At 52.3% G+C, this 15,019-nt stretch overlaps 1 protein-coding gene across 1 annotated transcript in view; it reads right to left on the minus strand.

Annotated features, from left to right (window-relative positions):
* Nucleotides 1–1,837: 1,837 nt before the first annotated feature.
* ZNF536 (zinc finger protein 536) overlaps nucleotides 1,838–15,019 on the minus strand; it is a 329,829-nt gene continuing 316,647 nt past the window's right edge. The window contains exons 6-7 of the mRNA XM_012647019.1: nucleotides 10,405–11,979; nucleotides 1,838–2,737 (exon numbers count right to left, since the gene is read on the minus strand). Of these exons, the coding sequence (XP_012502473.1) occupies nucleotides 2,730–2,737; nucleotides 10,405–11,979 (1,583 nt within the window). The 3' untranslated portion in view covers nucleotides 1,838–2,729. The remainder of the gene's footprint in view (nucleotides 2,738–10,404; nucleotides 11,980–15,019) is intronic.

The raw sequence follows: 15,019 nt of genomic DNA on the forward strand, positions 1-15,019 counted from the left end.
CCCCGTCCCCAAGACCCGGCCCCTCCTGCTGCACCGGGGCCCTCTGAGCCCCACCCCGGGCAGACTGACAGAGCCAGCAGGTGCCGTGGTGTCGGTCAGGGTTCTGGGGAGTGTGCGGACTGTGAACCATCAACAATGCTGGGGACAGCGTACCGGACAGAAGCCCTGAGAAAAAGGCTTGGAGGAATCGTCCCTTTATGTGTATCCACTTCCCTGGGGGGCAGCTCCCCAGACTCGGGGGACACTGGAAATAAAGGCAAACTCTCCTGGGGTCCTTTCTGTGCAAGCTCAGCCTACACAGCGGTGGTGGAAACTGGCCCTGCATAGGTGTGGCCGTGGGCACCTGGGCCTGGAGCTTGGGGCCGTGTAGACCTGGCCCTGCATGGATGTGGCCATGTGGACCTGGGCCTGGAGCTTGGGGCCGTGTAGACCTGGCCCTGCATGGATGTGGCCATGTGGACCTGGGCCTGGAGCTTGGGGCCGTGTAGACCTGGCCCTGCATGGATGTGGCCATGTGGACCTGGGCCTGGAGCTTGGGGCTGTGTAGACCTGGCCCTGCATGGATGTGGCCATGTGGACCTGGGCCTGGAGCTTGGGGCCGTGCAGACCTGGCCCTGCTTGGGTGTGGCCGTGGGGACCTGGGCCTGGAGGTTGCGCTGGGCTTTTGGGGTTCCATCACATTTTCCACTGGAACCCACAGAACATATTCTCCGCTGCATACGAACAGCATCGGGCAACAGCTGTGGACACCGAACACGGGGAAATCTGGCGACCGTCTTCAAGGTCTGTGTTTTTCATCTGGGGCCGTCACTTCTTCTCAGACTCAGAATCTCTCACGTTTTACCTCTTCTCTCAAATAAGAGACAACCTGACTGTGGTCTCTGGGGTCACGATCACTCGAAAAGCTTTCATGAGAAATTCTGGAAGGAATGTTTCAACCAGTCAAAGGGATGCAATCGTCCCACTGCTAAGGCCAGGGCTGTTCCAACGGACGTTTCTGGGCTTCCGTTCCCTCGTTACGCACAGGACACTGTTCATTTGCGGGCGCAGGGAATGGGCTTGGGGCTTGGGATTCTGCTCCCCCACCCCGGGGATCAATCACACGGGGAGAAGGACGTGCACGAAATTTAAAAGTTTATAAAACATATCCAAGCAAAGGAGCTTGGAAACACCGTTGACATGGCGGGACCCCAAAGTCCAGCTCACGGACAACAAAACCCAGCAACACAAACAAAAAGCAAAAGGCTTCATTCCTGCACATCTCCCCACCAGTAGGCACGGTGGGCAGAGGAACAAAAGCAAACAAAGACAGGCACGACCAAAAAAACCTCAATAGAACAAAAATGGTCCCAAACTCCACCGATTCTGACTATCTCCCATCACAGACTGCCCTTCACGGGATGGAAAGAAAACGTTGAGATTTGCGCAGGGAGGCTGAGCACCAGCAGCCTGGACCGCATCTGGGATGGGGTATGGTGGCCGGCACGCTCACGCCCACGTCCCCCCACAACCGCGGTCCCGTGAGTGGTCGTGCGGTCTAGACGCCTGAAAGTCCCTTGTACGGAGAGATGGGCCCATGTCGTCTGCTCTCCCCCACCCGCCCCACTCGTCCCACCCGAATCGGGAGGTCCCATTCCATTCCCACGTTGATGAATTCCCACTTACAGGGCCCGCTACAGACGGGTGGAGAAACGCAACGATCTGCCCCCGCGAACAGCCCCGGGAGCCGTGTAGATAGTATTCCCTGAGCGTCCTGTTCCGGCTTCCGCCAGCCAAAGGAAGGTCGAGGGGTCAGGGGTGTCGTGGAACGGATTAACATAATGACTCGGAACTGCACTAATGTTTCACAGCTTTTTTTTTTTTATTAGCAATACCAAGATAAGTTATTGAAGCATTTTTAGTATTATTTTACATTCCATTCATAAATGACCTAACTTGTAACTCAGCATACAGCGCACTTAAAGATACAGTTTGACACTTGTTCAGAAAGCTACAATTATCACAACTTACATGCCTTCATTACCAGGAACACCTTAATATGTCTTCTAATTACTTGAACAATACTCTATTCCAAAGCACACGATAACCCGGTACAAGTTTACACATTTTGCTTCAATCGCCATTTTTTAAACTGTGGATGTCAAGGTGGGATTTTACTGTCATCTGTTCCTGGTTCATAGGACGACCTGACACAATATTAAACTAGCAATATTTCTGCTTAAATACTATGGAGAAAGATAATTACCGCACTTTTTTCTGTATTCTTCTAAAGTGTTACAAAGTACAGGACAATCAGACACAAGGAATAATTCCGACGAGACCATCGTAGGTCCACCTCTAGAAGCTCGGGTGAGCCGGTGGAACAGCCCCCGTCCCCCAGCCAGGTGGCTCACAGGTGAAGGGACCCGCGATCCAACGGCATTTGTCACTCGGGATTTATGATTTTGAGGGAACTCTCCCTCCCGCTCACGTTACTAAGCCTTTGCAATCCTTGACTAATAGCAGAACATATGGGGCAGTATTTTTAGCCTCCCTGGTTCTTCGCTCTATATACTGTAGGTTGGTGCCGTGTGTATACACATACCTGTGCCAATAGTAATTATTTATTCAACACACATATGTGTATACATTCTTCTCTTGACTTTACGCGATTAACAAGCTGCAGGTAACCACCGAGGAGCACGAACAGACAGGGGCAAGTCCACAGAGACCGACTAGGACAGGGGGTGTCACTTACCTGCAAGAAAACGTGCAGATTCGTTAAATGATCCAGGAACCATTTGGGCGAGAGGCATTTGAAAGCGAGGGCGGGGGACACATCCCTTAATTGTTTAATGGAATAATGACAATAAAGCAATATTTATGAAATTTGGTCCTTCCGTCTCTGGCTAAAGCAAGAATAGTCTACGTGATTAGAGCAGGTTGGCAATTAGGCGTAGAGGGGCTGCTGATCGGCGCTAAGTAACAGGAGATAATTACTACTTATGTGAAACCTGGGCTTTGCACACAACATCTGAAATTAAAAAAAAAAAGAAAGAAAAAACCTGATTCCCTTTGCAGCTAAGATGCAGCCTGTATGTAGATGGTTGTCAGCTGCAACCAACACTTTGATTCAACCTTAGAAGGTCGAAGCCAGAGCTGAAACCCAGGTACCTGCGCCCAACTTGGGACCTCAGCGGGGTCCCGGTTCCTACTTTAGATGGTGGTGGCCGGTCCTGCGTGAAGAGTTTGCGTTTCCCCAGTGACATGGGTGTCTGTTCTGAGAACATTCTCTCCTCCTCCCTCCCAATCTTAAGTCATTACCGGGGTGGGAAGGGGAGATATATATATATATTTTTTTTTTAATCAAAGGGCTTTATTGCTGTCTCCTCCCACCAGGTTTGGTCCTGGGTAGTAGGTTTGATGCCATCCAAAGGAATGCGGACACGGCAACCGAAATGAAAGCTACCAGACTTTTCTCCTGCTGCAGAGGCCCTGTTGATTCCGACAGTAGCTTTTGGAGCCAAAAAAATACGCAGCAAAAGGAAAGGAACATAAACAAGGCTAAATGTCACCAGTGTTTGCCGACTTACAGACACCATCCATTTGTTTGTTCTGAAATGACGAGTGGACCATTTGGCAAATACAATGGTATTCGCACAACGGTTCTGTCATCCCGCAGCGCAAACGACATCACGTCAGTGGCATTCCCATTTAATTTAAAAAGAGGGAAGGGGAAGAGGAGGAGAATGCCAAAAGAGTTTGGAGACGGCTGCCGTCCAGAGAGGCTGCCTCTCCATCAGACGCGGTGCGCGCAGAAAGCCTCCGGGTGAGGGCACGGAAGAGCCCACCCAGGGTGCCGATGCCTGTAGGGGATCCCAGGGGACATCACCAACGCTTTGTCCCACCAGAGGCAAAGAGAGAAGCTCCGCAGCCAGTTGTAAGGCGGCCCGCCAGGCAGAGCAGGCATTTGCAGAGCGGTGATTTGCATCAACTTACAAAGTCCCGCCCTTGGACCTCCTGGCCAGCCAAATGGTCCTCCCCACTGGGGTCTAATCAGGCCCCGGACACACGGCACACCTGGGAGCAGGCTGGACCCAGAGGCCAATGGCTAATCTGTAAATGATCCCATCGGCGAAGAAAGTGAGTGCAAAACTGTGCTCTGTCCGCGGTCTCTGCGTGAGAGCCAGCGGGATCTCAGAGGAGAGGAGGAATGGTTGCTCCTTTGGCTTCAAATAGAGCAGGGCAGCACCAAGACGACGAGGTCCCGCAGAGCGGAGCCCCAGTTCTCCCGCACCCCCATGCCAATCGCCCTCCCCGGTGTTGTGGGTTTCGCCTGGACTCCTACACGCTCTGCAGGTTGGATTTTGTGGTTCTCTTCCTTAACCTCCTTTCATGAGAACCCACTGCCTTCAGGGCCACGCTGTAGACTCTTTTGCAAAATGTTCCAGCTGCCACGGGCAGGGCCTCGCAGCCTGTGGCCAGGGCGTCCACACGTCCGCTGTCCCCACTGGGCTCACACGCCCTGACACTGGCTCGTTAGAAGTCTCTAACTGACCACAGACCTTTGCCAATTCTTGGTCAAAGACGGAGGGGACGGGACTTCCTAACTCCTATGCACTTGCCTCATGTCGGGGATGGATCTGGGTGGAGCTGGAAGGGTGTGGCCACTGGGATGGGGGAGTCACACCGAGTTGCCAGAGCAATCTCCAAAACCAACTTCCCCACGAACCAGGGAAGAGCTTTGACAACGTGGCCCGGCAGACGTGAGGAAGTAACGGTGCCTCTCTCACGTCGGTGGAAAGCAGGATGTGTCCTGGCTGAGTGCTACGGGGACGACTGCAGCCCAGCGATGCCGTGCGCCGGCATCGTTTCCTCGTGCCAGCCTCACGTGGACTCCGACCCCTGCAGTGCGGTGGAGACTCAACCGAGAAGCACCCACCCAAGCCCTTCCGCATCTATCGCCTCATTGCATCCCTGCACTTCCCGCCATCGTGGGGAAACAGGCTTCCGCGGAGCACGCTCGCTCCAGAGGCAAGACAGAGCTACCGCCTGGTCCTCCTCTGTGTGTGCTGGGGGCAAGGGTGGGGTAAGCGGGCAGGGGTGTTCTCCTGGAAGTCTCTGACGCACAGGCAGAGATGTGGCCCTCCAGAAACAGGTGCGCCAGACCCAGCTGTGTCTACGGTCCTCTCTCTCCGGGAAGCCTCCCACGCGTCTCTGGTTTTGGCATCACGTGGCAATGGGGGGGCCCCAGAGCTCCGAGCCTGCCTGCATCGGCTCGCTGCCCAGTGGGTGACGGGGGACAAGGTTTTGCGTCTTTTCTCTGGGGACGGCTCCAGGAACTCATCCCTCTTTGCGCTCGTACAGGGGTGGCAAACTCTGACCCGCGGGCCAACTCCAGCCCGCCACCTGTTTCAATACCTAGAGCGTTGCTGGAACACAGCCGCGCCATTCATTGCCTTCGTCTGTGGCTGCCTTGGTGCTACTTCTGGTCGGAGCTGAGCGGTCGCGGCAGAGACCACCTGGTCTGCCCGCCTAGCGTGTTTACTCTCTGGCTCTTTGAGAAAACATTTGCCAGCCACTGCTCTAGCCCGCGCAGCTGGTGAAACGGTGACTATTTCCAGACTGCCTGTGCTGAGAAATCCACAAGGTTTGTGGAGGGCAGAAGTCACATTTTAAGAGAGTTCAGCTTGATAATCCCAGTTCGTCTCATCACGCATTTTAAAATACATGCGTTGAAGACATTCCGATGAGCTCTACTTTGGAGGGGAGGGCGCCCCATTCTCTCACTACCGTGGATGCTCAGAGGACCTTTACTCCATGGTCTCGGGCAAAATTTGGGTTAGGGAAGGTTTCCCAATAACCCGAGAATGATAAATTGGGAACGTCGGGACTATTGCTCTTGGTGACTTTGTCTTCTCACTAGCATCTTGCAAGGCCCCAGGGGGTCACTTGGTCGGTAGCAACAGCACACAGGTCCTGAGCCCACGATCGACATGTGACAGGCCCCCCTTGCTCACCAGGCTCCCTGAGCGGCACTGACTCCGGAGCAGAGCTCCCAAGGGCAGAGCGGGTGGTGCTCTTCCTGCCGCCTCCCCTCATCTCCTCCCCATCCCGCCACCCCTAGGCTCACCAAAGGACGCGGGGCAAACCACGCTTGTGAGACCCAGCATGTCACAACCCCTTGCTCCGGCCATCGGTCTCAGGTTTGAAAGGCAAGGACTCGGGGTCACCTGCCTGCTCTCCAAACCCACAAACTCCTGGTGAGACGTATCTGTGAGCTTTCCGCCCGGCCAGCCCCACAGAGCCGTGCAGACTGGCCTTGGTGCTTGGGCGCGGGGAAGCTCGTGCCTCCCACGCTTCACCGGCTCTGCAAGCCATGCCCGGCCCCCGCTGCCCCATCGGAGTTTCTCGGTCTGGACGCCGGGCTTGTCTGCCTCGCACTGTCAGTGGAGGCAAACCCTGCTCTGCCCTCCCCAACCCCCAGTTAAAACACTAACGTGAGGCTGGGCGAGGTGGCTCACGCCTGTAATCCTAGCACTCTGGGAGGCCGAGGCGGGAGGATTGTTTGAGCTCAGGAGTTCGAGACCAGCCTGAGCAAGAGCGAGACCCCGTCTCTACTAAAAATAGAAAGAAATTAATGGGACAACTAAAAATATATAGAAAAAATTAGCCAGGTATGGTGGTGCTGCCTGTAGTCCCAGCTACTCGGAGGCTGAAGCAGAAGGATCGCTTGAGCCCAGGAGTTTGAGGTTACTGTGAGCTAGGCTGACGCCACGGCACTCACTCTAGCCAGGGCAACAAAGCGACACTCTGTCTCAAAAAAAAAAAAAAACAAAAAACAAAAACACTAACGTGGAATCTGTCCCATTTGCAAGACCGAGCTCAAACTAACTGCAACAAAACCGGGGGCACATTTAGGTTCTCAGAGGGCAGGGAGGAGCCCTTGTGCGTTATGTTCTTCAACAGAATGAAGAAACATGAGCCACGCCTGGGAACCAGAAGTCACCTTAAGAAACTGAGGCTTTGACTGCAGTGGGATCTCACGGAACGAGAACAGACCCACAGCTGGGTCTGACCCACTCTGGAAGCAACAGTGCACGTCCTGCCGCTTAAGCCCAAGACGGCTCAATCTCCTCCCTGACTCATCCACAGCGTGTCCTGATGAACTGATGAGCTGTCCCCCGTGGAGAGACCCTTAGATGACCCACACTCGAGCTCTCGACTTCTCTCAACGTTAGCACAGGTGACATTCTCTCTCTACCCAGCTGGGCCAGGCCAGCCTCTTCCCTGGTTGGCTCTTCCTACTGCACCAGAGTTAGAAGTGAGTTGCCCGTGAACAGGCCGTGCACATTCCTCGTGACCCTGGGTCTATGACACAAGGAAATTTAGGACGAGAGTTTTAGAAGCTAGGAAGCGGGCGTGCAGAGTTTAGGGGAGCGCCTGAGAGCACAGCCTGCAACGTGAACAATCTCCCACAGACTTAGCGGGAGACGCCACCTTCTCCAGCTGCCCAGGTCAGAGGAGCTGCTGAGAGTCTACGTGGTTTGAACAAGGTTTTTCTGATGCTTCTTTTATAAAACGCTTTTATACCCCGTGAGAATAGAGCTCTTCTTTGAGAAACAGAGGGACATTCGCTCTTCCTACAAGCCCGATTTTAGGGTCATCAAAGTTGGGGACTTGGGTTTACTAACCAGACGAAATCAGACCCCAAACTCTATCTGAGACTAGAAATATAGGAATAACTTCTCTGGTTTAGCAAAGCCCGGCTTCTTAAGAAAAACCAGCGACTAACCTGGTAGACCAAGTTAGAAACCCTCGTCTACCTTGGGTGGGGCAGAGAGGAGGGAAAAAGCTTCGGGAATAGTTTATTCCTTGTGCTGATGTCGGTTTCGCCCTTGCAAAGAGAAGCCAGTGGGGGTTTTCAGCTCACAGCTCTCTCTTATGCTTCTCGTGGTGCTAACGAGAGAGTGACCGGATTGTTGGAGGGGAAAAAAAATATTTCATAACTCAGTTGATTTAAGTTTCCCGCCTAGATTTTAACTCTTAGAAAGGATGCTACGTCTGGCCCTTCGGGTCTTGGGAAACCACGGTAGCCGACCAGAAAATGCGAAGAGGATTGCAATGACGTCAGGCCAGATATGGGGTGAAGGAAGGAGAACTGGACAGAGTCGGGCCCATCCGTGGAGGCAAAAGGGCGGTGCCCCCCGCCCCCGCCGACCCCAAGCAAATGCAAAAGCCAGGGCAGGACCTTCCCTGGCTGCTTCCAAACCAAAGCGAGAGGGTGCAGAAGAAATGAGGCCAAATGAATGCAGAACTCATACTCTCTAAAAATAGGCAGTTTATGGCCACAGTTAGTTTTGGCTTCTTACCATGAGCGGAAGGTGAGACAGGGGGACCTGAACTCTCTGCTGGGGAACCAAGCAGGCTTCCAGCCTGGCTGGCCCAGGGTCCTCATACCCCATGACAGAGAGGGGCCATGCTTACATCTCAGGGCTGCTGCCAAAGGCCAAAAGGTTGACCAAGCTAAGTTTTTTGCACATACCATGGAAATGCCCGGGGAGTGTTGCAAACTGCTGTTTTGCAAAAAGGTGAGAAGTGCCTGAGAGCATTCAGCTCAGAGGAAAAGGGCTCCCAACACCCGGCAGATTCCCTGATCTTCCAAGCCATCCACCCTCCCCTGGTGCAAGAGGACACCACTGGGCAAGCTTCCTCGCGGGAGGCGGGCAGCCCTCCTTCAGCACTGATAGAAAGATGGGAAAATTAATACGGGTAATATGAGCTCGTTTCAATAATAATGAGCTCATGAGCATGCCAGGTTTTGATCTTTTCTGATGCATGGAATCCTGGCAGGAGCTATGGTAGGTAGTTGAAAGAACTGAAAATAGACTTAAAAAAAAAATCTCTAAACAACAACAAAAAAGAAACCACCCCAATCACAAACTTAAAACAATAATAAAAAAAAAAGAAGACTTAAACACTGCTCCCCCAGAAGAAATGGGGAAAAATACTGGACTGACATAAAACCCTTTTCTTTTTCTTTTAAACATTGTTTTTAACGGCTTCAAAAGTAATAAATTGCATGTGGCTAAAAATAGATCCGGGGGTAGTGGTTAATGGGGCCTTGTGAATCATTCGGCATAAGGAACTGTCAATATTTTTTTGAGCTGTCAGGAATCCATTTAGTGATTTTTGACAATCCAAAAAATATTTCTGACTGCTTGATCCAGTTTTTAGTGAATTAGGGAAGGAGAGGGGAAAAGAAATACATCAATCTCGGTGACGAGCCCAGAGTCTAGCTTCCTGAATCCTGCTCTGTGCAAAAAGGAACATCAGGACGTTGAGGTGCAGAAACACCCCCTTCCGTCCCTCCCCCGCCCCCCTCTTTCCATCAACAGGTGAAGCGAAATTGCAGAAATCGGTTCATAAACTACAGATGGAAGGTGTCGTGGCCATTTGTCTAGGGTGGGGTATTTCAAATATACGCTGAGCTTCTCTTTGGAGAAAAGCTTTCAAATGTGAATATCTGGGTGTCAAGAGAATGACTCCCACCCTCCCCGCCCGCTCCAATATTCACTCCAGCGATGCTAGGCTTCCAATTTATGATTATGTGTTACAATCTGGAGTTACTTCGGGGCAACCATGTTCTTTAAGGAGGTAAAGAAATGCCAGTTCGCAACACGATCAGACAAGCGTCAATCCAAGACACACGGGGCCACGACACCGCTAGTTGGGGACTTCACAATGCACGTTTCTGGTTAGAACGACAGACAGACAGGTGCACAGACAGACGACCTAAGGCCACGGGAGAAGGCCGAAGTCACGGTAACTGCCGTTTGGTTCGTCTAAGGATGAATCACAAGCATCCGGACCCATCTCCCTTATTTGGAGAGAGGCTCGCTTCATTCCTACACTGTGGTTAGTGTGACACGGTTTTAGTATCCTCCAAGTTGATAAAAGAAAGGTTTAAGAAAGCAGATTTGGCTTAGCAAAGCAGCGAGGAATCGTCTTTAGGCATCTTTTGCGTAAGTTGAAAATACTGAAAAGTTTGCAAGTTACCATGTCTCTTTTTGTTTTTGTTTTTGATGTCGTTTCCTCTCCCGTCCCCCCCCCAGGTTATGGATGAAACACAGGAGTCGTTCACACTGGGGGACCCCACCCCCATTCCCGTGCCTCCCGTGGAGGCGTCTTAGAGCATCATAATGCAAACTGGAACACGGAAGTCTGAGGTCTGAAACTTCCAAAGGAAATTGGCTCTTATGATTGTCTACATTGCATATACAGCATTGGGCTGTTTTTTTTTTTTTTTTTAATATTCAGTTCAGAATTTGCTAACGGATAAGTCTACCCCATTTTTGTAAAAATGCACAATTCAGCCCTGGTGCTTCGGGAAACGAACTAGAGGAAGAGGATTCTAAAACTTACCACACAAGTCTGGCCTCTTGATACATCCAGAGTTTGCTGAGCTACTGGCAAGTCCGTTAAAGGCGGCTAAGCCCTCGGAGCTGTAGGCCCTGAGGACAGACAGCATGTTCAGGGGCTTCTCCAGGCCCGGGGGCCCCCGCTCCGGCTTCGGCAGGCCCGCGGAGGGGTCCTGGGCTGGAAGAAGGCCGGGGCTGTGCCACTGCTTCTCTGACGCGTGGGGTAAAGGCGAGACCAGTCCCTGCACGGGTTGGGGGCCGCCCGGGGCCAGCAGGCCGTCCCCGCCGTCGCAGCTGCCATCTTTGCTGAGGGCGGACAGCGGCTTGCTCATCGTTTCCGGTTCCGTCTCGAGATCCTCTTCGTCGTTGTTCTCTCCTTTGGAGGAGTCCATGTCCTCCGACGAGGCGATGTCGGAGAGGTCGTCCGTCACGTTCTTACCCGTGGTCTCGGGGATCAGGATGGGGGCGTCGTCTTCAGAGTGGGCCTTCCCGTCGGGCTCCTTGCTGGGGCAGGAACTGGAGGCCCCCGAGCCCGCCACGCCCGGGTAGACGCCGAACTGCTTGTAGAAGTCTGACGGGAAGTTACAAAAGGCAGGGTCCACGTGGCTGGGCCACGAGCCACTCTTCTGGTCCCCGAGAGTCTCCTTGCCCTGTCCGTGGGCCATCTTGTCAGAAGCAGAGTCCAGAGAGCCGATCAGACTGGAAAGGCCCATCTCTTTGCCGGACGGTACCGAGGGCAGCAGGGCCATCTTACCGGCCTCCCGGGCGTGGTCTTTGCAGTTGACTGCGACGCCCACGGCGTTGTCTTTGCGTTTCGCTTTGCCCAGGTGGTTGGCCTGGAGGTGGAGGGCCATCAGCTCCATGGAGGACGTCGTGAAAGCACAAAACAAGCAGCCGTGCCACGCGATGCTGTCCTGCACCGTCACCGACGAGCCCAGCAGGGAGGCGGCGTCCGGCCGCACCGACAGGTCCAGAGGCTCATACTGGGACTTCTCCGACTTCCTCTGGGAGGACTTACCGCCGGGTTTCTCCTCAGCCCCGTCCGCCCCGTGGACTTTCATGGAAGGGGGGTCGGACAGGGCTCTGTCCTTGACGTCCTTCTCCTTCCTCAAGGAGCTGACGACGAAGCTGTCCATGAAAGCCTGCAAGGACCCCTGGAAGCTCACGCCGTTGTTGCTTACGATGCTTTGATAAGCTCTTCCAACCTCGGAGAAGTGGGTGCTTTTGGAGGGAAGGTCGGCGCCTTTCAGGGCGTCCGAAGGGGCTTCTGAAGACATGCCGGTGGCCTGTCCTGGGTGGTCCCCGGAGGAGAGCGCTCCTGATGTCCACTGCTGAGAGGCGGGGCCCCCTCTGAAGTCGATCCCGGGGAGCCCCTTAAAGGCCCCCCGCAGGATGTCGGGCCGGATGAACAGGGGGGCTTTGCTGGACATCTCCTCCTTGGGGTCCTGGTGCGGAGGCTGCCCAGACAGCAGCCCGGCTCCGTTCTGTCGCTCCCGATGGTGCCGCTCCAGGTGGTATTTTAGGGACGCGGACTGGGTGCCGGCGTAGTCACAGTGGGGACACTTGTAGGGTTTCTCACCTGCAAGATTGGGGCACAAGAAGAGAAAAAGTGTTTATCTCACTGTGGTGTGCCGAACAGGGCTAGAAGGATCAACATTTGTTCTTCGAAACAAAGCAGCTCAGACTAATAATTAGTTAGGGAACAACTGTTTTTTAATAGAAGAATAATTCGTACTCTTAAGCTTTTTTAATGATTTTGTACCATTTGGGACTATTCAGGAAAGACATACTATCTACACACAATTAGCTATCTTTTTCTTTATCTAACATGTGAGAACGGCTGTAGATTTAAAAGCTATGATTATGAAAATTAAGCATAATAATTTCAACCACAGTGATCATTAAAAGTAGAAGTTTAAAAAGACAAAGTATGTAACAAATGGGCGGTTGCGATATTTGGTGTATACAATGGCTCTGAAATTTGTTTAAATTATACACATGGAAACCATTTTTAAACCTAAAAATTTTATGGCACTGTTACGCAAGACTGAAATGAGTGATTTAAGTCTTGCTCTGCAGTAAATCACGGATATAATTAGCAAATGGCACACTGCACAAGTAATTTATCATTATTTGGAGGGCACCATTCCAGACAGGCTCAGATATCTGCAGACCCACTGCATTGTTGCTAAATAAAGAACCATAAATACCGATTCTATAAAATATTAATACCGTTACAGTGCATTATGATTGCAGCACGTAAAGACATATAGTTAAGATAAAAAGCAGTCAATAAAACTTAAAAGAAAATGAGTAATAAAAAGGCACAAAATATATTTAGTTTCTGTATTTGAAATTAACGTTATCTACTGGTCTTTGTAGTGCCTTAAATTTGTACTAATGGCAAACCTAATGCTCTGGTAGTAAAATGTATAATTTACCTATAATAAGCGCTTTCTAGAGAATAAAAATAGCTTTAAAGAGTGTTTTAAAACACATAAGATAATTTTTCACCAATTAAATATTTATTTAAATTCAACACCGAACTTCTATTGTTCTCCCCACGACGGGAAGGATACCACGACGGACAACGTACATCTGCCGGCGTCGCGGAACAGAGGAGGAGGAGAGGGTAAACAAATGTGGGTTTCAGTGTATTCCGAGAATTTGTTAGCAATCCTGGGTCTTTTCTAGATTGTGCAATCGCAAGGCTCTCTGGAAGGAACAGGGGCTGTGACCGTCCCTGTTAGCTTATTCGCAACGGTGCCCTGTCGATATCCACGATCACGTCTCCCAGGAACCTCGCCGAGCTGCCCCCTCCCCTTCCTCTGGTCCACTGTCAAACAGACCGATCTCAAAAGCAACAGCAAATCATCGGTGGACGGCGTGATCTGAAGACATTTCACTGTGTCCAGTCCCCGCCGACGGCGTGACTCCCTGTTCTCCGAGCATCGAGCATCTAGGGGCCTGGACTTTGTAAACAAGGGGACCGCCAGCCAGGTTCTAAGCAAGAGGCTCCACGGATTGCAGTGCCAGGACCTTGGGGACACCTGCCCACCTTATCAAAGTGAGAGGGCCACGTGCTCCTCTTTCCTGCCTACAAGCAGCGGAGAGCTCCCTTGGACACTTCTTCAAGGGACTTTTACTTCCTCAACCTGGGAAGCCAAAGTCCCAAGACAGCGTCCTGTGTCAGAGGAGGGCAAGGTAGCACGGGGTGTCCACGCTCCAGTTCAGAATCTCCAAATACTCCTGGGGTCTAGAATGTCTTCTCTACGAAGCCATCCCATGGCATCTACCTCAAAGGGCCCTTCCTAGGAAGGCTCTAGACAGGGGTTCCCCACCCAGGCTCTCCAGAGGGGCACTTGGGGGAGTTTTCAAAGATCTCAAAACTCAGTTTGCCCCTTGGACCAATTAACTCAGAATTTGGGGAGGTCTGGGAAGGAGCCCAGCTGGGACTCTATTTCTCTAAATGTGAAGGTCACAGTCATCCCTGGCTAGACCAGTGGCATGGATCTAGGAGGAAAATTCTACCCCTATTGAGGTGAAGGTACCTGTAGTTTCAGGCACATTCTCCCACTTCTGGGAGTTGGTCCCTGTGTTAGACCCAGACTCACGTCAGCTGCTGCTGTCTGGACATCATCTCTCTGTAGTACAGGTAACCACCCCTGGAAGGGGCACTTCTAGGCGACCACCTGTCATGGCTGATCCAGGCTACCCAGTGGCCAGGTACAGCAGAGGCCGTCCCTGAGCTGAGAGGGCAGCGGTAGGGCCCGGGGCACGAGAGCCCGACTAGATAGGAGGGATTCCCACCCGTGGGTTAGTGTAGACCCTGGGGGGGTGCCGGTGGGTGAGAGCCAGCAGAAGTGAGGCCCGCAGGTACCGAGTGAGACTCAAGTTGCATTCCAGAAACGCACCTGGAAATGATTAAGTGCATCTGGCAACGGGATTGCAGAGAAAGCATAGGTATTCGTTAGCAGGAGCTAAAGAGGAAGAATCTGAACTTTTACCTCCAGGCCTGAGGGCTGGGGGGCGCTTTCTTGGTGGGGACGGCAGGGATGCTCAGAGGATGTGTGTGTATTTCCGAGAGACTCGTGTCTGAAATGCACAATAGACGGGCAGTTCTCAAACTGCATTGTGCATCGGAACCTCCGGGGAGTTTGTAGAGACACCGGTTCTGGGTCCTGATGCAAAGCGGTTCTAATCCCCCAGGTCTGGGGTAAGGGGTAGCAGTGGCATTTTTAAGAAGTGTCCCCTAGCGATTCTGACGCAGATAATACAAAGACCACACTTTGAAAAACCAATCTGGCAGGGCCTGGGGAGTTTTAAAAGGTATTAATACCTGGCCCCACCTCCCCAAATTCTGAGTTAATTCGTCCAAGGGGCAAACTGAGTTTTGAGATCTTTGAAAACTCCCCCAGGTGCCCCTCTGGAGAGCCTGGGTAGGGAACCCCTGTCTAGAGCCTTCCTAGGAGGGGCCCTTTGAGGTGGATGCCACGGGATGGCTTCGTAGAGAAGACATTCTAGACCCCAGGAGTATTTGGAGATTCTGAACTGGAGCATGGACACCCCGTGCTACCTTGCCCTCCTCTGACACAGGACGCTGTCTTGGGACTTTGGCT

This window comes from Propithecus coquereli, unplaced genomic scaffold (assembly GCF_000956105.1).
Source record: "Propithecus coquereli isolate 6110/MARCELLA unplaced genomic scaffold, Pcoq_1.0 Scaffold254, whole genome shotgun sequence".
NCBI lineage: Eukaryota > Metazoa > Chordata > Mammalia > Primates > Indriidae > Propithecus > Propithecus coquereli.